The sequence below is a fragment of the Cervus elaphus genome, chromosome 18, assembly GCF_910594005.1.
Source record: "Cervus elaphus chromosome 18, mCerEla1.1, whole genome shotgun sequence".
Taxonomy (NCBI): Eukaryota; Metazoa; Chordata; class Mammalia; order Artiodactyla; family Cervidae; genus Cervus; species Cervus elaphus.
In genome coordinates this window covers 53,907,411-53,929,925 of record NC_057832.1, presented here as the reverse complement: position 1 = coordinate 53,929,925, position 22,515 = coordinate 53,907,411, and the positions used below count along the sequence as shown (strand labels likewise).

Here is a 22,515-nt window from a genome sequence, read left to right as displayed (position 1 = left end):
GGAGTTACTTCCATTTGGTAGTTCTTTAAATGAAGAGTTTGTTCTCAGTCCTCACAGGTGGATTACTGTGGTTTCTAACTCTTAATTTTAATTAGCATTTTTTTTAATCTAGGTGTGTTCATCATTAAAAATATTATTTAAAATTATAAATAAGAAATTCTTACTAAGAATTTTAACATTCACATGTCATTGGGGTTCTTTTTATGAATTCTTTAAAAGAAATTACAAGTTTGCTTTGAATCCCTGTTGGAAACAAATGAAAACTCAAATAATTGAAGTGAGTTTAATGGAGGGACTGTTTTACAAAGGTTGAAGAAATGTTAAGGGAACCAGTAAGGGATGGTGATGTGCTGAGAGCCTTTAGCTCCCTCAGATTTAAATAGACCATAAGAAGGAACTGTAAAGGCCCCAGCAAGAGGTGTAATCTGTGACAAGGGGCTGCCCAACTCGAGCCTTTAGGAGAAGATGGAGCCGCTGTCAAGCTCTGGGCCACTGAGGGATGGGAGAGGGAGTCAAGGGAATACTCAGTTTTTTTCTCTCACCGTTTTTTCTCTCTTCGTCTGTCTCCTGGTTCTTCCCATTGACTGAATCCACTAGATCCAGAAAAACAAGAGTCTGAGCAATGCAGTCTGTAGTGGTCAACCTCGTGGGGCGCAGAACGGTTCGGAAAATGGTGGGGTATAGATTTAGAAGGGCAAATGGGTGATATCCAGCAAAGCCATTATTGTGTTTGTATGTTTTCTATTTACACTTTTTGTTTTTGTTTTCAGCTTCCACATGTCTTTGTGAATTGTGTTGAGTGCTTTACCTTGAGACTGCTTTTGGAACAAATTTTAAACAAATTGAATCATCTTAGTTCTTCAGAGGGTGAATGGTCTGCTCACATAACCTGTGAAACATTTAATGACTTTGTTCGCTTATTTAAACAAAAAATAACTGAAGCTGAAAATCTCAAGGATCAGACTGTATATATTGTAAGTAATTTAATTTCATTATATCATATCTTACTTGAAAACTGATCTATTAGAAAGTTTTCATATTTTTTTTGAAATCCGTTATGTACAGTGCATTGTACAAGGTGCTTATGTGATATAAAAAATGTTTGATATATTTCTTTTTTTAAACTGAGGTATAGTTTTTCAATTGAGGTATGTATAGTTGATGTGCAGTATAATACAAGTTTCAGATGTACAGTGTAGTCTACCTGAAACACTGATTCATAATTTTTAAAGGTTATACCCCATTTATAGTTATTGTAAAACATTCACTATATGCTCTGTGCTGTACAATGTATCCTTGTAGCTTATTTATTTTATATGTAGTAGTCTGTACTTCTTAATCCCCTGTCCTTATGTTGCCCCTTCCTCATTCCCTGTGCCCATTGGTAACCACTGGTTTGTTTTCTATGAGTCTGTAGATGTAGTTCTTATCTAAAGAGAGCTTCAGTTTAGTAGAAGAGTTATGATATACTCATATGACTACATGTAGAATGAGTGATAACATTGATAGGCAAAACACTGATCCAGGTCCATCTGGTACAGCCTCATAAAGTGGTAACATCTGAGATAGAGTTAAAATTATGATTAGGTGTTATTAGGAAAAAAATGAAGAAGAGAAATTTCAGATGGAGGGAATTAGGCAAAGGCATGCAGATGGGAATGGAGGCTAGGGAATAGTAGATATTCTGGTCTCTGTGGGTTATAAAATATGAAGGAAGACAAAGAAGACTAGAAAAGTGGGAGGGGGTAGATCGTGGAGTGTCTTGAAAACTATACTAATGTGCCTTAGTTCATTTCCTAGGCAGTGAGAGGAAGATGTAGAGCAACAAACATGCTTTAGGAAAATTGCTCTGGAGGCATGTTGAATAGATAGATCGGAGGGAATTGAAAGACATAGGCTAGATGGTTTTGAGGCTCTTGTAACTGTTTTCATTAGAGGCAATTTGGGCCTGGATTAGAGTTGGGGTAGAAAATGCAGAAAAGAATAAATGTAAGAGACAGCAAAGGTCAAATTTGTCAATTGTGTATGTGGTAAGTCTGGGAAAGATGAATCATTTGATTTTAGATTGACTTGGTTTAACTTGTTACATCAATTTGAAAATAATTAGTAGACAACTGAAAGTATATAATGTGCTTTATGTTAGTGAATTTTTTATAATACTTTAATCTTATTTTAAAAATGATTATATCTGGAGTTGAAATTAAATTTTAATATAATACTGTCTCATAACAGCTAAGTTATAAACTCACTGAAAGGACTGAGTTTTATGCATTCTTGCGTCTTCTTAAATGTATAAAACAGTTCCTTTCACTTTTTAATTTTGTTCATTTATTTATGCAAATATGCCAAGCACTGTTTTAGATAGTGGAGATAGAACAGGGGCAGAAGAGTCTCTGCCTACTTGGGGCTTATAATCTAATTGAAAAAGGTAGATAATAAGCAAGTTAATATGTAGTATGTTAGATGTGATACATTAGAGTAAGGCAGAATCAGCTGGGCAGGGGAACATAGTTATTTTCTAAGTGAGGAGGGCAGAGAAGATCTCACTGAGATAATGATAACAGAACTGAAACTGGATGGAAGTAAGGGGCAAGCCATGAAAATATCTAAAAAAAAGAGTATTCCAAGCAAAGAGATAGGAGTATCAAGGAGGCCATTTTGGCTGGAATAGTTTAAGTAAGAGGGGAGAGGGGTAATACTGAGAAAGAAAGAGTACAAGATAGAAGCATGCAGATTAGTGTTGTGGGTTGATTTGTTTCCTCCAAAAAGTTGTTGAAGTTTCCTCCAAAAAGTACGTTGATGTTCTAGCCCCTAGAACCTCAAAATATGATGGTATTTGTAAATGGGATCATTGTGGTTCTAATTAAGTTGAAGTCATACTAGAGTAGACTGGGCCCCTCATCCAATATGACTGATGTCCTAATGAAAAAGAAGAAATGTAGACGCAGACATGCACGTAGGGAGAATGCCACATAAAGACTGGAGGTATGTTGCCACAAGGCCAGGAATTCTCAGGAGCTGGAAGAGAGACCTGATACAGCTCCTTCTCTAGTACCTTCACAGAAAGCATGGCCCTGCTTGATCTGATACTTAGAGCAACTTGATCTGATACTTATAGCCTCCACAACTGTGAGATATAAGTTTCTCTTAAGCCACCCTGTGTGCGGTATTTTGTTATGGTAGCCCTAGGAAACTAATACAACTAGTTACGAAGTTTTCGTGCACCTGAAGGAATGCTGTTGTCATGATCTGAGTGAAGAAAACTACAGCAGGTGGGGTCTTTCTGGGGGAAAAAGTTCTGAGGAATTTGGTTTTTGGGTATGTAAAATCCAAGTAGAGATGTTGAGTTGGCACTTGGACACTTGGCGTCTGAGGTCAAGAGAGGCCCAACATGGAAATACCATTTTGGATTTCTGAGCATATACTTAAAGCTGCAAGATGGGATTAGGTCACCAGTAGAGTGAGCGAGTTAGAAAAGAGTTGAGTCCAGTGACTGAGTACTGTGGTGCTCCAGTGTTGAGGTAGTGAAGAAATTTGGAGACAGAAGATATCATTGATGAACAAATAAAACTTAGATAGTGAATAGTCTTGGGAGTCTCTCTAGGCTTCCCCTTCCCTGGACCTTTGACTAGAAAAAGCAGGCTTTTGTTGGAGTGCTTTTGGTCTGTTCTCCTTGGCCTTTCTGTGTCGTAGGCTTCTTCAGCTCCACACGTGAGGCAAGAAAATAACTTAGACAATTCACCCTCCAAAGTGAGGTGTCATTCTTCTGGTCCTGAGGTCTCTAGCTAGTTTGCCTTCTTTCCACCTTTCAGAGCCTTATTTGTTTTGTATTTAATACTCAAGATTCTTAGTTTTACTTAGGAGGAATAGGAAAAAGTACATCTGCTCCATCTTTAGAGTAAGTACATAGTAAAGAATTAACAACTGCTGGAATAGTTTGGCACCATTACCTTGATTTATGCTAAGGCTACTTAAGTTTAACCCACATTTGCTTCTTTTACCATTAGTGCACATATCACCGTGGTAGAAGAAGGCACATAAAATTTTAGTATTATTATGAAAAGAGTTTGACCTCACCCAACTCCTGATAGAGGATCAGAAATAGCACATCTCCTGCCCTCACCTTATAAGGGCCTACAGATCACACTTCAAAAGCCAGTGATACAAAATATAAGTTGATCTTTCACTGGGTAGGATAGGCGACAAGATCACTGGAGGAGAGAGGGATTTAAGGAAATAAAGAATCTACCATATCAGAAGGAGGTTATTTATGTGGATTTTGAAATATGCAAAAAATACAGGAGTTACGTTAGAAAAGTGATAGTCAGAAACTGACATTTAAAGGACAAGGAGGAAAGACCCCAGAGTGCTGGATGACTCCAGCAAGCAGAACTTCAAACTGTCTTCAGGGAGGAGGAGGGGTCAATGTTCTGTGAAGAGCCATGAGGAATCAGTAGGACCCAACTCATGTTTCAGGCCTCATGGATCAGTGTAGGCATTCGATGTTGTTTGTTAGATGACTAAACATTAAAGGTGAAAAAGTTTGTAGGTGTTTAGCATAGAACATTTAGAGTAATTTTGTAGAATATGCAGTTATTTAATATATGAATTGGTAAGCTTCAGCACTTAGGAAATAATGCAGAAAGATGTCTGAGAATGTTTTCTAGTCAGTAAACAAGCTTACAAATCAAGTCTATTAGATTGCTTTCATGTCAGTTATTTTTAAAAATGTTTGAATTTGAGTTAAAATTTTAACTTCTTTGAAGATTAGTTATTTGATAATTGCTTTTGAAGAAGTATCATTCATTAAAATACTACAAAACCATTAATTACAGTGGGTTAATTATATTAAGTCAGAAGATTGAACTAATACTGCTTCAGCTTTGTGTTTTGAATTAAAATGGGCATACAAATGGACCAATTTGTTTGAATTAATCTATGTCCTGTATTAGAGAGTTTTAAATGGAAATTGATGGGAAAATTGCATATTGAGAATACATAGTTGAGAAACTAATTTGTTCCTTTTTAGCAGTAAATAACTTCAGCTTTATTTTGTCTAAATGAATTAGGAATGAAATATCTTAAGTTGATTACTCTAATACATTGTTTCAAGCTGCCTATTAATCAGCAAAACAGATATAAAACATTTTGGATTATTCAGGGAAATAATATTATATTCCCTGCATTTTAATTTTATTCCTAATATAAATGAATATAATTTGCAGCATAATCCCAATAGTATTATCATAACACTGAACAAAAATTTAATCTTTCTTAACATGTTTGGTTTTCTAGCTAAAGGGTTTAGCATGCATTTACAAAGTTCAAGCAAGTAATTTTACATACTGAAATTTAGAATTTTCTTCTATCTCTCAGGTCAGAAAGCTTTGTAATTATTGGTATGTGGTAGACATTTATCTTTTATCAAGTGAAATAAAAATGCACATAGTTTTATTTCATGTATACCTATAAGAAAAGGTCCTTAACATCTTAATTCACTATCTTTTTGATAGTTTATCTTTAAAACCTTTTTAAGTGTATTTATGACTTATTCTCTAAAATTTGGGTTAAAACATGTTAGTAGTAACTTATTGACCTATTTGAAATGTCTTCCATAAATTTTAATACTGTTTAAAATATTAATTCATGTCACGTTTTTTAACATGGAAGGTTCAAATCTTAAATTATATTATGTAAATGTTTTGTGAAAGGGATTTTAAAATTGGTTTTGACACTGCGTTTTTTTAAACAAGGTTCTAGATAAAGCCGAGTATCTAAGAGATATGGAAGCAAACCTTTTACCTGGATTTCTTAGATTACAAGAATTGGTAAGTGATGTGTGAATCTTTTTCCCCTATGGCCTAATCAGTAGATATATGTTGTCAGTTTTTTCTTTTTGCCTATTTGATAGCTGAGAAATAATCTCTTAATATAAATTTGATGTGCATTTCTCTATTATGAGTGAAGCTGAGGATTTTTTCAAAGTTTAATCTATTTGTGCTTTGATCACACTTGTTCTTCAGTTATTTAGCTTTTATTTTTGATTGTGAAGTGACTAACACTACTTTCTATTAAAAGATTTTAGGTGTTTACTGGAATAAATGGTGGGACAGGGCTAGACTTTGAACTGTCTGCAAGAACTTTAAAATTTTCTTTTTATTTCAGAAATATAAAATAGAATGATAGGTCTGCTCTGGATCATCTGACATTCTGTCTCATGGCCACTCAGTTATTGGAACCAGCTTTGTGTTTCAACTTAAAATCGTGTTGGCACTGAATAGTATTGATTCTAATTGTCATGGCTTCATAAGAAAAGAAAGGGATAAATTTACTGTGTATCATCATACGTGTCAGGTGAAAACCAAATAATAATACAATAGTAATGGCAACAACAGGTAGTAGTTTCTAGTAGGTTGAATAAAGGAAATTGGTGAGAGAGTTCAGTTTTCACCAATACCAGTTGTTATAGGAATACTAAACTCAAAAGGCTATTTCCTGTTAGTACCATATTGATGAAGTGAGCAAAGATTTAGTTTAAGCAAAACAGTAATGTTCATCATATTCAAATAATGTTAATTTAAGTTTTATTTGCTTTATAGTCTTCTATTTACCTTATAAATTAAAGATTGGTTTTATAACTTTATAAGTACCTTGAACATAAGTAGTTTATACCTACTTAGTTTTATGTCCCTATTATTTAAGTATAATATTAAGGGACACTATAATAAAAATTACTGGTTGGGCATAGACTTGGATTACTGTAATATTGAATGGTTTGCCTTGGAAACGAACAGAGATTATTCTGTTGTTTTTGAGATTGCATCCAAGTAGTGCATTTTGGACTCTTTTGTTGACTATGATGGCGACACCACTTCTTATCAGGGATTCTTGCCCACAGTAGTAGATATAATGGTCATCTGAGTTAAATTCACCCATTCCAGTCCATTTTAGTTCATTGGTTTCTAAAATGTCAATGTTCACTCTTGCCATCTCCTGTTTGACCATTTCCAACTTGCCTTCATTCGTGGACCTGACATTCCAGGTTCCTATGCAATATTGTTCTTTACAGCATCAGACTTTACTTCCATCACCAGTCACATCCACAACTGGGTGTTGTTTTTGCTTTGGCCCTGTCTCTTCATTCTTTCTGAAGTTATTTCTCTACTGATCTCCAGTAGCATATTGGACACCTACCAACCTGGGGAGTTCATCTTTCAGTGTCCTATCTTTCTGCCTTTTCATACTGTTCATGGGGTTCTCAAGGGAAGAATACAGAAGTGGTTTGCCATTCCCTTCTCCAGTGGACCACATTTTGTCAGAACTCTCCATCATGACCTGTCTTGGGTGGCCCTACAAGGCATGGCTCATAGTTTCATTGAGTTAGACAGGGCTGTGGTCCATGTGATCAGTTTGATTAGTTTGCTGTGATTGTGGTTTTCATTCTGTTGGCTCTCTGATGGATAAGGATAAGAAGCTTATGGAAGCTTCCTACTGGGAGAGACTGACTGAGGGGGAAACTGCGTCTTCTTCTGATGGGCGGGGCCATGCTCAGTAAATCTTTAACCCAAACTTCTGTTGCTAGGCAGGGCTGTGTTCCCTCCCTATTGTTTGACCTGGGGCCAAACTATGGTGGAGGTAATGAAGATAATGGTGACCTCCTTCAAAAAAGGTCCCATGCCTGCACTGCTGTACTGAGTACCCCCAACCCTGCAGCAGGCCACTGCCAACCCATACCTCTGCCGGAGACACGTGGACACTCACGGGCAAGTCTCTTGGAGTCACTGCTCCTTTCTCCTGGGTCCTGGTGCACACAAGGTTTTGTTTGTGCTCTCCAAGAGTCTGTTTCCCCAGCCCTTTTAAGTTCTGATGGGTTTATGGTGGGGTTAGTGGCGACCTCCTCCAAGAGGGCTTATGCCATACCCAGGTCTGCTGCACCCAGAGCCCCTGCCCCTGAGGCAGGCCACTGCTGACCATACCTCCGCAGGAGACACTCACACACAGTTGTGTCTCAGTCTCTGTGGGTTCTCTGGATCCTGGTGTGCACAAGGTTTGTTTGAACCCTCTGAGTGTCTTTGGCGGGTATGGGGTTTGATTCTAAATGCAGTTTCGCCCATCCTACTGTGTTGCTGGGGCTTCTCCTTTGTCCTTGGACATGGGGTGTCTTTTTGTGTTGGGATCCAACATTCTCCTGTTGATGGTTGTTCAGCAGCGAGTTGTAATTTTGGAGTTCTCACAGGAGAAGATGAGTACACCTCCTTCTGCTCCACCATCTTCCTCACCACATCGTTCTGCTCCTTGTTGCTGGTGAGCTGGAGCTGCTCCTGAGAAATCTGTACACAGGTCAAGAAGCAACAGCTAGAATTGGACATGGAACAACAGACTGCTTCCAAATCAGGAAAGGAGTACATCAAGGCTATATGTTGTCACCCTGCTTATTTAACTATATGCAGAGTACATCATGAGAAATGCCAGGCTGAATGAAGCACAAGCTGGAATCAAGATTGCTGGGAGAGATATCAATAATTTCAGATATGCAGATGACACCATCCTTATGGCAGAAAGTGAGAAAGAACTAAAGAGCCTCTTGATGAAAGTGAAAGAGAGTGGAAAAGTTGGCTTAAAACTCAACAGTCAAAAAACTAAGATCCTGGTATCCGGTCCCATCACTTCATGGCAAATAGATGGGGAAATAATGGAAACAGTGAGAGACTTTATTTTTTTGGGCTCCAGAATCACTGCAGATGGTGACCACAGCCATGAAATTAAAAGATGCTTGCTTCTTGGAAGAAAAGCTATGACAAACCTAGACAGCATATTAAAAAACAGAGACCTTACTTTGCCAGCAAAAGTCCGTCTAGTCAAAGCTGTGTTTTTTCCAGTAGTCAGGTATGGATGTGAGAGTTGGACTATAAAGAAAGCTGAAAAAAAAAAAAAAAGAAAGCTGAGTGCCGAAGAATTAATGCTTTTGAACTGTGGTGTTAGAGAAGACTCTTGAGAGTCCTTGGACAGCAAGGCGATCCAACCAGTCCATCCTAAAGGAGATCAATCCTGGGTGTTCATTGGAAGGACTGATGTTGAAGCTGAAACTCCAATACTTTGGTCGCCTGATGAGAAAAGCTGACTCATTGGAAAAGACCCTGATACTGGGAAAAATTGAAGATGGGAGGAGAAGGGGATGACGGAGGATGAGATGGTTGGATGGCATCCCCTGCACAATGGATATGAGATTGAGGAAACTCTGGGAGTTGGTGATGACAGGGAGGCCTGGCTTACTGCAGTCCATGGGGTCAGAAAGAGTCAGACACGACTCAGCGACTGAACTGATAATAAAAATTAAATATTTGGGGAGACAGTGCCTAAGGCCTTTCCACCTTTAAAAGTTAAATGCATTACTCAAATTTGAGAAACTGCTAAAAGTTCTAAACTGATTGCCACTGAAATCACTGTATGCTTAAGATTGACTCCTAAAATCCACTTTTACTAATAGTCTTGGGGGGCAGATGCGGAGAGGACAGGAGAAAAGTAAATATAACTCTTGGTGACATATCTTGGAAGTCTTCTCATGCAGTCTAGCCTCTCCCAGTTTGATTATTTCTTGGCAGTTTACTACTGATACCAGAAATCTGTCCTCATTGAGTAGAGGTCTCTTCCTCTCTTTCTTTTTGTTGTGTTGTGTTGAGTTTGTGGGATTTATTTTTGTTTTTGCATGTGTTCATCCACTGTTTCCCATTGCTTTGTTCAAGGACTCCTTCTCTGGTAGCCAGAGTGCATTCTTGCTGTCCTCTCGCCTTTCAGTAAAACTTACTCCCTTATTTTCCCCTGTGCCTAGTAATGGTGATCATGCATTCCCACCACAGTAGTTAGGCCATTCACTTTTTTTAGTTTTATTTATAGAAACTATATGAAGAAAACGAAACGATTCATAGTAAGCTCAGCTCCACCAGAAAAGAAAATTGTTTTGATGTTTCTGAAAACATGCTTGATTTTTAAATGTGTGTGTCATTGAAAAGAAATATAGCCAAAGCATTTCCCATTTCTTATATTAGATACTTATCAGAGTAAAATGAAGTTTAAATTATGATAGATATCACTGTACTTGAAAGTACTTTCAGATGAACAGATGAGAACCAACTTAAAGTCCTTTTAGACTGTTAATAGCCTATATTTTTTTAATCTCTCAGTATTTTTTTAGCTGACTTTATAAAATGCTTTTGGATAATCATATTTTAAAGGAAAAGCAGCTCAATGCTTTGTAATCAAGATTGTGTTTAGAGCATGCCCTTTTATCACTATAGAAATCAGGAATTATTAAAAATTAATAAGACAAAAAGCATTTGAAAGTAAAAATCTTCTTTGCTCTTTCATGAAGATGCTACACTTTCTATGGAGTCATTAATTTATTGAACTTAACCTTCTTTGTTAGCCAGAAGTATATTTCTATAAATAATGAAAATTTGAGTATAAGATTACACATAAGTTAGAAACTATAAAAGTAAATCACCATCAAAGTATAGTGTAAGAGATTTAGTCCTAAGAATAGTTACAGAACAAAACAGATATCATATCTGTTACTCAACTTAGGAGACATCCCAAAGAACATGGGAAGAATTAAAATTTGTGTTGGAGAAAAAAAATAAAACAAAATAAACTTTGTGTTGGGAATGCAGAGGTGTCTACAGATAAATTCTAGCATTAAAATTAGCATTCATGGCCACTTTGTAGAAGGATAACATACACATTGAGTTTGTTCTCTGAATGTTATTTCTAGAATATTATAATTTCAAAAGATGTCTGTTTACTTAACGTTGGTATTTTGGATGCTTACTCTTGTTTGTGTTTTTAATGTAAACTCATCATCTTCTTCAACAAATATATTCTTTTCTGTGGGTACTATAGCCATATCAATTTTGCCTTTTTTGGTTTATTATTTAAGTGTATGATTTCTTTGACAACACCCATAAAAAGGTCTTATTTTAATCATTCAAGCAGATGTGCTTCTTAATTTCTATAAAATAAGTCCTTCTGTGACTGTGCTAGTGTTACATGTAACTGAATTGTCAGTTAACCTGAAAGTTTTATGGAAATTCTAAGTAATTATGTAGGAAAATTTGCATATAAAGATGAGCTCCTTGATTAGGTTTTCTAAATATGGCCTATTAGTATGCAAATAATTTGCCATATATTAGAACTTTGCTGGATTTATTTTGAAAGAAAAATTCAAATGAAATTATTGTTCTGATTAAGATTTTTTAATGCAAGTTTACTTTTATTTATCTTTCTTTTACAGACTGACAGAAATGTGACTGTTATCTTTCTCAGTGAAATTGTTTGGGAAAAGTTTCGTCCAAATACCGGATGCTTTGAACCATTTGTCTTGTATTTCCCTGATTATAGCATAGGTAAAATTGAATACATTGTTTTGACTAATGATACTCAGTAAAATATTTTTTTGTTACTTAAAAGATTAAGCTAGCATGTTCAAATGAGAATACTTTGATGCCTTAATCTATTAGGGTTTGCTGCCAATCTCAAATAAATGTTTGTATTTCTGCACTTAATATAGGTTTTATTTTGGAACTATGAGAGGTGGTTCTCTTATAATTACTCTTTTTTTAGTGAGCATTTCTCACATATTTATGCTAATGGTGTATTTTCACATTTTTTTAGTCAGGACAGTAAGATATATATGTTGTGATTATAATATCCTTACAAGTGAAAATCAGACTAAGTTAGCAAAGCACATTAAAATTGTACTGAAATGTTCATATACCATGTGCTTAAGTACTACCCAGAATGTATCTTTTAATGTTGTAAATCTCATTTTTCATTACTGTAACTCTTACAGTGGCAACTGCTAGTCCTTATTTTTGTGTGTGTGTGCCTAATCTTAAATTTCATAGATCCTAATGATTTTTATCTTTGGAAAAGCACAATAGCTTTTTGTGTTTCTGAGTAGTTTTGTAGACTAATGCTGTGCTGTTACTGTACAAATATGATACTTTTGATTCAAAGATTATAACTTAAGCATAAGGTGGTTAGAGGCTCTGAAAAAGATACCATTCCTTGACCTTGGCTTCAAAACACTGTCCCTCTGAACTAATAGTTATAAACATTGATTATATTAAGATCAACATAGTTTTGTCTGTTTTCACAAGAACAGCAGTCAAATAACACCTCCTGCCTTTGCTAATTAACTGAGATAGAAAAAAGAAGCCCAAAACAGATGAAGGGAGCCCTTATTTTTAATAGGGCTATGAAAATCACAAGGAGAAAAGGGTAGGAAGAAAATAAAGGATTTCATTAAAAAATTTCTTTGTACTTAATGTCATGACTGTTAAATGTTAAAGTTTCTCATGACCTATTTTAGGTTTAAGTACTGAAAAATTATTTTAAAATGCTAGTTTTCTAGTGAAGTTGAAATTAAAGTATGCTATCATGAATTGTAGAATTTGATTTTTTTAAAATTAGGATGTAAAGCAGCAGAGATGGAGACAATTTGAGGAGATAATTAAAGTGATCTTGTTAATTTTTAAAAGTATAGGAAAGTGTCAATTTTTGAAAAGCATGATACAGAATCAAGTTCATCTAGTTATGAAATTTTAGAGCCTTTAACATACCATTTTTTAAAAAAGTTCAAAAGCACCATCACACAAGAAAGTGTTAAAAAAGAAATACTAATTGATAAGCCAAATTATAGTCAGAATAAGTAAGCATGGAACCTGGGCAAAAGGATAATCTTAGTGCCTGAGTCATCCAATCATAACTTGATACATATGTCATCTGAAGGACTATGTTATCTAACCTTCAGGACACCCTTTTCTCTTAGCAGTATCAGGGGCCTAATTTGGATTTCTAGTTTTCTGCTCTCTCCCACATGCAGACTGCTCATCTTTTGGTAATGCTTTTTTTTTTTTTTTCTTTCAGTTGGATTATAGTACAGTTAGTCAGGTTTTTAGTATAGTTATTGGAATAACTAAATTCCAGTCAATTGGAATAAATTATGCTATGCTCTAGTAAACAATCTGAAAATCTCAGTGACTTATAATTTCCCACCTCACAACCTTTGTGCAATTTTTATCCTACACTTTACATATATTACTGTTTGGGCTTTACAGAAATGAAAAGGCAAGGTGGAAAATATCTTTTATCGTGTACCCTCCTGGATATTTGTTGAGCTTTTTGGATAATGAATGTATAGTTTCAACTTTGGAAAATTTCAGCCATTATTTCTAAAAATATTTCATCTGTCCCCTCTGCTCCCCACACGTTTTTCCAGGGCTGCCATTACATGACTGTTAGATCTCTTGATATTTTCCTGCTGAATCTCTTATTTATTCATTTAAACTTTGGATATTTTTTTCCCTCAGTGTTTTATTTGGTTTAGCTTTTGTTTCTGTGTCTTCAAGTTCACTGACCTTTTTCTCTACAAGTGTCTTCGTCTGCAATTATCCAATCCAGTGGATAAAAAGAAAGAGAAAAGGCAGAGGAGCCAAAGGTCAAATTGCCAACATCTGTTGGATCACAGAAAAAGCAAGGGAGTTCCAAAAATATCTACTTCTGCTTTATTGACTACACCAAAGCCTTTGACTGTGTGGATCAAACAAGCTGGAAAATTCTTCAAGAGATGGGAATAGCAGACTACCTTACCTCCCTCCTGAGAAATCTGTGTGCAGGTCAAGAAGCAACAGTTAGAACCAGGCATGGAATAACAGACTGGTTCAAAATTAGGAAAGGGGTACATCAAGGCTGTATATTGTCACCCTGCTTATTTAACTATATGCAGAGTACATCATGCAAAATGCCAAGCTGGATGAAGCACAAGCTGGAATCAAGATTGCCAGGAGAAATATCAATAACCACAGATACGCAGATGACACCACTCTTATGGCAGAAAGTGAGGAACTAAAGAGCCTCTTGATGAAAGTGAAAGAGAGTGGAAAAGTTGGCTTAAAACTCAACATTCAAAAAACTAAGATCCTGGCATCCGGTCCCATCACTTCATGGCAGATAGATGGGAAAACAATGGAAACAGTGAGAGACTATATTTTTGGGCTCCAGAATCACTGCAGATGGTGACTGCAGCCATGAAATTAAAAGATGCTTGCTCCTTGGAAGAAAAGCTATGACAAACCTAGACAGCATATTAAAAAGCAGAGACATTACTTTGCCAACAAAAGTCCATCTAGTCAAAGCTATGGTTTTTCCAGTAGTCATATATGGATGTGAGAGTTGGGCCATAAAGAAAGCTGAGTGCCGAAGAATTGATGCTTTTGAACTGTGGTGTTGGAGAAGACTCTTGAGAGTCCCTTGGACTGCAAGGAGATCCAACCAGTCCATCCTAAAGGAAATCAGTCCTGAATGTTCATTGGAAGGACTGATGCTGAAGCTGAAACTCCAATACTTTGGCCACCTGATGCGAAGATCTGACTCATTTGAAAAGACCCTGATGCTGGGGAACATTGAAGATGGGAGAAGGGGACGACAGATGATGAGATGGTTGGATGCATCACCGACTCCACTGACTTGGACGTGAGTTTGAGTAAACTCTGGAAGTTGGTGACGGACAGGGAGGCCTGGCGTGCTGCAGTCCATAGCATTGCAAAGAGTTGGACACAACTGAGCGACCACTGAATCCAGTGGAATTTTTTTTATAGATCTCATTATGCTTTGTTTTCCTTTATTTTCTTGAGCATATGAGCATGTTTTTAATAGTTGTTTTGATGTCCTTGTGTACTAATTCAATTACCTCTTTCATTGTGGTGGTGTTTCTATTAACTGATTTTTCTCTGTTATGGATATCCGTTATACTTTGTCATGTGCTTAGTAATTTTTGATTGAATGATAGATACTAAGTTTTTTGTTCTTGCATGTTGGACTTTTTTCTGTTAAGCATTTAAATTACTTGAAGATATGTTTGACCCTCTTGAAGTTATTTTTAAGCTCTTCTGGAGAGGGGGTTCAGGGCTAATTTTAGTTCCACTTCTAAGGTATTTCTAAGTCCTTTTGGGTTCTCTGCTGAATGCTCCATATATTTAGTATAGTTTCTCTATTCTTACTGGTGGAAAAATGAGCAGATTATATCCCTGTCTGAACTCTGGAAATTGTTTGACTTACAGCTCTCCAATAATTGTTTTTTTCCCCAGAAGTTTTTCTTGTTTGTTCTTCTGGGCTTTTACTCTGTCTATGCATGTAAATGTTGGCATTCAGCTAAGAATCAAGGGCAACCCTTAATGTAGATTTCTGGGGCTCTTTCTCTGCATAGTGTCCTTCTCTCATGAACTTTACCCTGTGTATTCTAGTACCCTTAGCTTTCTCTACTCCCACTTCTGTCTCAACTCACTAAGATTAATGGGCTCCTTTTGCAGCTCTACTGTACCACTATTGTAAAGTTTCCTCTAATTAGAAAGCCTGGCTGATGGTAAGACTCACCTCATTTCCCTTTTCTTGTATTAGAGTTCTCGGCTACCTGATGTCTGAAAATAGTTGTTTTCTATATTTTATCCAGTTTTTAATTGTTTATCTATAGAAGAGTATTTCTGAACTGGAAATACTCCCTCATGACTGGAAGCAGAAGTCCCTCTTTCTTCCATCAGTCCAGTTATCTGTCAGCTTTTATATATAAGTACCTTTATCTCCAAGTTTTAAGGCACTTTTTACAAGTTTTTAGTGTATCAAATATTTATGTTTTAAAAACGTGGTAACATTAAATTTAAAATTGCTATTAGATATAAAAATCCATAGGCTCCAAAGTCAAATTTTGGACTTTGTATATTTTTTCCAGTGGTTATGATATAAAATTGCAGATCTAGTAACAATCTCTATTTAGAATTCCTTCAGGATAACATTCTAGACATGAGGATAGGCTTTAAAATAATCTTTTGGGAAGGGGGACTTTGTTTATTTGGTTTTTGGCGTTTTCTTTTGGCCAACTGCCCTGCTTAGCAGATGCTATTAATACAACTATTTCTGAATTTCTGTATATTAGTACCTATTGATAGACCACATATATTGTTATGTACCTGACTGTGAGGAATAAGAGAACAGTTAAAATCAAGGTCTGATAGTAAATGGCAAAGTATTCATAGTAAAAATACTCAGAAGGATTCTTAAGAAAAAGGAAATTGACTTGATCAGAGCATTCCATAAGAATTTTCACTTGAAAGTATTGTGATAGCCTTGAACCCTGTGGAACTAGGTTTACAGTACTAGTCTTGGTTAGAGAGCTCTTAACTGAGAAGTCTAAAGAGACCATTGCATCAAAAAGTCAGAGGGAATTGCAATAAGGAATAAATGACTGACTGATTCAGGTGCTATAAACTGGGAAATTTTGAATAATAGATGGTTTCTTTTTAGTTTTAACTGTGCTTCTATAATATTACATTTCTAACAGAATAAAATATAAGTTTAGGATTATAAAGGCTTCCCTGATAGTTCAGTTGGTAAAGAATCCGCCTGCAATGCTGGAGACTCCAGCTCGGTTCCTGGGTCAGGAAGATTTGCTGGAAAAGGGGTGGGCTATCCACTCCAGTATTCTTGGGCTTCCCTTGTGGCTCAGCTGGTAAAGAATCTACCCTCAATGTGGGCCACCTGGGCTCGATCCCTGGTTGGGAAGATCCCCTGGAAAAGGTTCCCACTCCAGTATTCTGGCCTGAAGAATTCCATGGACTGTATAGTCCATGGAGTCACAAAGAGTTGGACATGACTGAGCAACTTTCACTTAGGATTCTAAACATGTGATACTGTATAAGAGTAAGATAAAAGAGAAATAAAGATACCAAAGTTGTAGGAAGAAAACACATTTTATAAAAAAGGGAATGACAAAGTAAAGATGAAGATTTTCATGAAAAACTTATTGAATTGTTTTCATTTTGCAAAAAAAAATGAAGAGCATTTTTCAATTTGGTGGTGATTTATATAGTACCCTTTGTTTTTACTTAGCTGATTTATGTAATTGGAAAAATAACTGAAGTCCATATTATTTTTTTGCTCTTGATATTGATGTTGCTTTGCTTATTATAAGGTTCTTGTGATTTTCTTTTGATGTCATTTCTTAGTATATATGTCAGGTAAACTTTTCTTTAGATGTCATTTCTTAGTATATATGTCAGGTAAACTTTTCTTTAGATGTCATTTCTTAGTATATATGTCAGGTAAAATTTAGTAATTTTTTTAGAACATTAGATTCATGATTCTTTTACCTCAGTTTCAAAACTTGTATTACTTTTACATTTTAATCTTGTAACTTTTATTATTCCTGATAATTGCTGAACCTTCATGTTTATTGTTTAAACCTGTATTATAAAATGCTAAAAGATACGACTAGGGTGCTAGGTCAGTCTGTTCATTTATGTCCGGTGAACAGGGAACCTGCAGAAGATCCTATCTCATGATCATCCTCCAGAGTATTCAGCTGATTTCTATGCTGCCTACATTAACATTCTTCTTGGAGTTTTCTACACTGTCTGTCGAGATTTGAAAGAGCTCCGGCATCTGGTGAGTTCTCATTTTGCTTAAATAAAATGTACATCTTTTATGTAGAAAAGGTGTGAGATAGGCTAGAAGCTAAAAATTTATTCTAGAAATAGAAATCTGTGGGTTAGTACAAGTTTTGACCTGATCGAAACCTTTCAGTCATCTTTAGTTGTTTGCTTTCATATATCCTTAGGAGTGTGTTTTTGATTTCCTCCTTTCTCTTTTCTCTAATCACAGATAATTTTTATTAAAATTAAAATGAAGACTAACGGAGAGGAGGTGTGAAAACTTAATAAACAATTATAAATCTAATTTTTTTTTAACAATTGTTTTTCAGGTTTTTGTACTGATATGTATTGATATTACCAGGGCTTCTCTGGTAGCTCAGTCAGTAAAGAATCCACCTGCAGTGCAGGAGACCTGGGTATGATCCCTGGGTTGGAAAGATCTCCTGGAGAGGGCATGGCAGCCCACTCCAGTATTCTTGCCTGGAGAATCCCCGTGGGCACAGGAGCCTGGCGGGGTACAGCCCTTGAGGTTGCAAAGAATAGGACATGACTGAGCAACTAAGCACAGCGCATGTATTGATAGTGGTCTGAAATCTAGATGCACTTGAATGTGGTCAGAAGCTTTACATAGGTCTTTCGTTAGTCACTAACCTTGAGTTAGCAATCTTTATATAAAGGATTACTTTGATTTTATATAAAAGGTTACTTTAAAAACATTTTTTTAAACATTAGAATAACTTTATACTTCATAGGCAGTTTGGAAAATGTATTTAATTTTCATATTTAACTTAATTTTGATCTTTCTTCTTTGGTTGTGTGAATCCAAGAGGGAGAAGGCAAGAATATCTGGTTTCTTAGAATCTTTTATTAATACTTAAGACCTTATCTCCATGTAACAAGATGGTAAAATATCTTAAGGTTAGAAAATGGAACTTTCAAAGGAACAGATTCTCTTGATATATTTTCTTTGCTTTGCTCTTTTCTTTGCTCTGAAAAATGTTACTTAGAGGGATTCAGTGTGTATTTGAGATAGAATATAGGAGAAATTGTGTTCACATTTAGTATGTTTTTGGAACTTTTAAATTGTAGGCCTCTTCTGATTTAGATGTAGATTTGTCAAGTGTCTTCTAAGTAGGCAACAAACCAGAGACAAACTGTTCTAGCTCAAGCTCATCACTAACACCTCTCCAGAAGTTGAATGTTGGAGATTCCTGGTGACAGAGGGAATGACAACAAGGGGGCTTACAGAGGGGAGAGAGGGTCAGTGTGCATCCTGCGTGAGTTGGAGTCAGGAGTGAGGACTCATCCTCTGTCCTTCCTGCAAAATAACTTGTTACCATTCCTTAACTCTGATGTCCTGAATCCTGTGGGTATCTGTGCTGGCAGTCTTTTCAAAGTAGATTATTATAAAGTACAAGAAGGAAGAATTATTTAGAGAAACTATTTGTAGGAAAAGAAAGTGTTAAATCTAAATATGGTTTTTATAAAGTCCTTTGGGTTTCACTGAGGAATGATTTTATTGAGGGAGGAGATTACAACTTTTTTTCTTGTTATTGTTACATTATATTCAAAAACTTGAAACTTGAAGTGTGGTTTAAGTCTTTATTACTACTAGTGATACTAATAAATATAAGATGATCTTTCATTATTGGAGAAAAAACAGTATAGTGTCCTTATTTTTCTGTATATGTAGAATGTAGGATAATAAACATATTTTCCATTTTCCTTTGAATGGATACTTTTGTTTCAAAGTTTGTAAGTGGCACATTTCTTGAGAATTTAATAAATCATCTGCAAAATATTCTTTTTAGGCATCTTTTATATGTATGTACTTTTAAATCTGCTTTGGGGATTGTTGCTGCTGCTGCTAAGTCGCTTCAGTCGTGTCCGACTATGTGTGACCCCACAGACAGCAGCCCACCAGGCTCCCCCGTCGCTGGGATTCTCCAGGCAAGAACACTGGAGTGGGTTGCCATTTCCTTCTCCAGTGCAGGAAAATGAAAAGTGAAAGTGAGGTCGCTCAGTCGTGTCCGACTCTTCACGACCCCATGGACTGCAGCCTACCAGGCTCCTCTGTCCATGGGAATTTCCAGGCAAGAGTACTGGAGTGGGTTGCCATTGCCTTCTCCTGGAGATTGTTATGTTACTTTATATCTAGAAGCCAATATATTAGGTGGGATTTAACCAATTAAGGAATATTTTACATGTTGTATTACTGTTGTTATTGATAATTATGGTTTTTATTGTTGTAATAAACTATGATAACATTTTATTTGGGCAATTATACTGAAGTAAATTTGCCTGAATCCTAACAAAAATTTTACTTGAAAAATAATTTCTAATTGTGGTAAATTTTTTTTCTCTTTTTCCCCCCTTTGTTTATAGGCAGTACTTAATTTTCCTAAATATTGTGAACCTGTGGTTAAAGGAGAAGGTAACTGTAATTTTACTGTAATAATTTTTCTTTTGAAAAAAATTTCTGTAAGATCTAAATTATTGAAATTTTCTCTTCTTTGGGATAGCAGGTGAACGTGATACTCGCAAGCTCTGGAGAAACATTGAACCTCATTTGAAGAAAGCCATGCAGACTGTTTATCTCAGAGAAATATCAAGGTAATTTTTTATTTGTTATATATGTTGTTTCTGTATCTTTGTTTAGAATATTCGCTAATGTGTCCACATGTTTTCCTGTCTTCTTCACATTGGGAAAAAGTTCTTGTGAATTTTGAATCATTTCTTACTATTTTGGGAAAGACAAACAATTTTTAGTGAGTAATGTTACACAAGGCATATTTCTAATAATTGTTAATTTTTTTAAATCTGGAAAGCTACAGGAAAATCGGTTTCAGCTTTGTTTTTAGTTATGTTAGATATTTGAATGGCATAATGAAAAATTGAGTATTGAAGTGTATAAATCAAGTCATAAATCTATGTTTGTTTGTTCATAGTAATGAAACTACTCAGGAGACATGATTGCGCAGACATAGTATCGTGAGAAGAACAATGGTTTTGATTTCCAGCTTAACTATTTTCTACCTTTTGAGGTATTAGCAACTTACTTAAAACCTCTAGACTTCAGATCCCTCTTCTAACAATCCTTAAAAGATTTCAGTAATATATGTGAAAGTGATTTGTGATACAAATAAGAAAGTCTTATGGATGTTAGGTTTAGTCTACATTGCAAAGCAACATAGATTTAAAAATGTCAACATTTTGTCTTTTTTCACTTGCTAATCAATTTTATCATTTTTGTTTTATGAATACCTTAATCTATAATTACTTTGTGTTTGATTTAATTAGCCAATTAGAAGATTTTAATATTAATAGTTTCTGAATAAATAGAAACATTGCAAAGATATTTAATCCTTTTTTTTTAATAATAAAAAGTCATTTGATGAAAGTGTTTGAAAGTCACAGAATAGAAAAGCTTGTGATCTGATCTTTTAAAGGTAGAAAACTTTGGGTGGTTGTTAAAGTGACTCTTAAGGACTTCTAGTTTTCCATAGGATAATATTGGCCACCTGAATCCAGTTCTCTCCATAAAGATCACTAAGGAGAGCAAATAAAATCACTCTAACCCTAGCCTGCAGTCTTACTAGAAGTCTGCTCTGCTGGCTCTGTGGTAAGGAATCCGTCTGCCAATGCTGGAGCCCCAGGAGATGCAGATTCTATCCCTGGATCGGGAAGATCCCCTGGAGGAGGAAATGTCAATCCACTCCAGAATTCTTGCCAGGATAATCCCATGGACAGTGGAGCCTGGTGGGCTATAATCCATCGGGTTGCAAAGAGTCGGACCTGACTGACTAAGCATGCATGCCCACGCTACAGAGTTAACTACAAGTTTTAAGTTATATGTAAATAGTGAAATAAACAATTGAAGCCAGCAGAGCCAACTCTGGGGCTGAAGTGAAAAGTTAAGCAATGACTATAGGGAAAAGAGGAGAGGACAGTGGGGACAGGGCAAGGGGTTGACATGTGTCCTGAAATACAAATGTATCACCTCTGGAAAGAGAGTCTAACTCTAAGTGAGAAAATACTGAGAGCAAGTGAGGCCTGAGCATTGGCTATTGGAGAATCAAAAGGAAATGTTTCAAGAGTATGTAGACAAGAATTAACAAAGCAGTTTTGGGAAAGTACTGTTTTTGAGGGTGATTTGGAAGGACATGATATCTCCTGTCTGCTTGGTGGTAAAGAATGAAGTGAAGTGGGGGAGGATTAAGGCAAAAAGGTAAACTACTTACCAAGGAAGGTGAATCTGTAATAAAGCAAAACGATAAGTGAGCAACATAAGTGAGTTTTCAAGAAACTTGAGGAGAGAGGAAGTATAAGCCAAGGAAGTTTATATCCAGCCAACCTGTCATTCAGGTATCGTGGCTATAGAAAAACAGTGTTAAACTTGTAAGAACTCAGGGAACGCTATATTCATAAGCACATTCTGAAAAAAATCAGTGCAATGGAGATGCTTAGGGAAGCTTTAGCAAAAGGATTGACGGGCACTACATTTGATTAATTGTAGGTCAAAACTGAAAGATGGGAACAAGGGTAGAAGAATACTGTGTATATAATTATATTCTCTGACAGGATGGGAATAACACAATTACAAGGTTGAAATACGGGAAAAGAAGAGAAAGAAAAAAAGCAAAGTAGAATAAACTCATGGTTTGCTGTATAGGTAAAAGGTGACATCAGAATAGTTCAGAACTTAAAATTATTAACATAAAATTACAGAAGTCTCACACCCCATTATCCCTTTCACTTCTTTCCTAATCACATAGGTAATTTCTAATTTGTTCTCAACATCTTTCACAAGTATGTCTGTATACATATATATCACTATATATGCAATTAATATGTAATCTATAGTATGTTTAGATATAGATCATAGAAATCAGCATTGCTAATTTGATCTCCTGCTTTACTGAGGCACTCTGAAAATATTGTTCTTTATTGGGGTGTACCCATTTGTGTTTATTGATAGGAAACATATGTTTGATTATCCTTGATTGGTTTGCAGAATCTCTTATGTGATTATTTT

At 35.8% G+C, this 22,515-nt stretch overlaps 1 protein-coding gene across 3 annotated transcripts in view; it reads left to right on the top strand.

Annotated features, from left to right (window-relative positions):
• Nucleotides 1-22,515, top strand: part of ORC5 (origin recognition complex subunit 5) — a 77,096-nt gene that overhangs the window by 5,429 nt on the left and 49,152 nt on the right. For all 3 annotated transcript variants that reach the window (XM_043872426.1, XM_043872427.1, XM_043872428.1), the window contains exons 3-8: nucleotides 771-974; nucleotides 5,754-5,828; nucleotides 11,288-11,399; nucleotides 17,363-17,493; nucleotides 19,866-19,914; nucleotides 20,003-20,093. In XM_043872426.1, coding sequence (XP_043728361.1) covers nucleotides 771-974; nucleotides 5,754-5,828; nucleotides 11,288-11,399; nucleotides 17,363-17,493; nucleotides 19,866-19,914; nucleotides 20,003-20,093 — 662 coding nt within the window. The remainder of the gene's footprint in view (nucleotides 1-770; nucleotides 975-5,753; nucleotides 5,829-11,287; nucleotides 11,400-17,362; nucleotides 17,494-19,865; nucleotides 19,915-20,002; nucleotides 20,094-22,515) is intronic.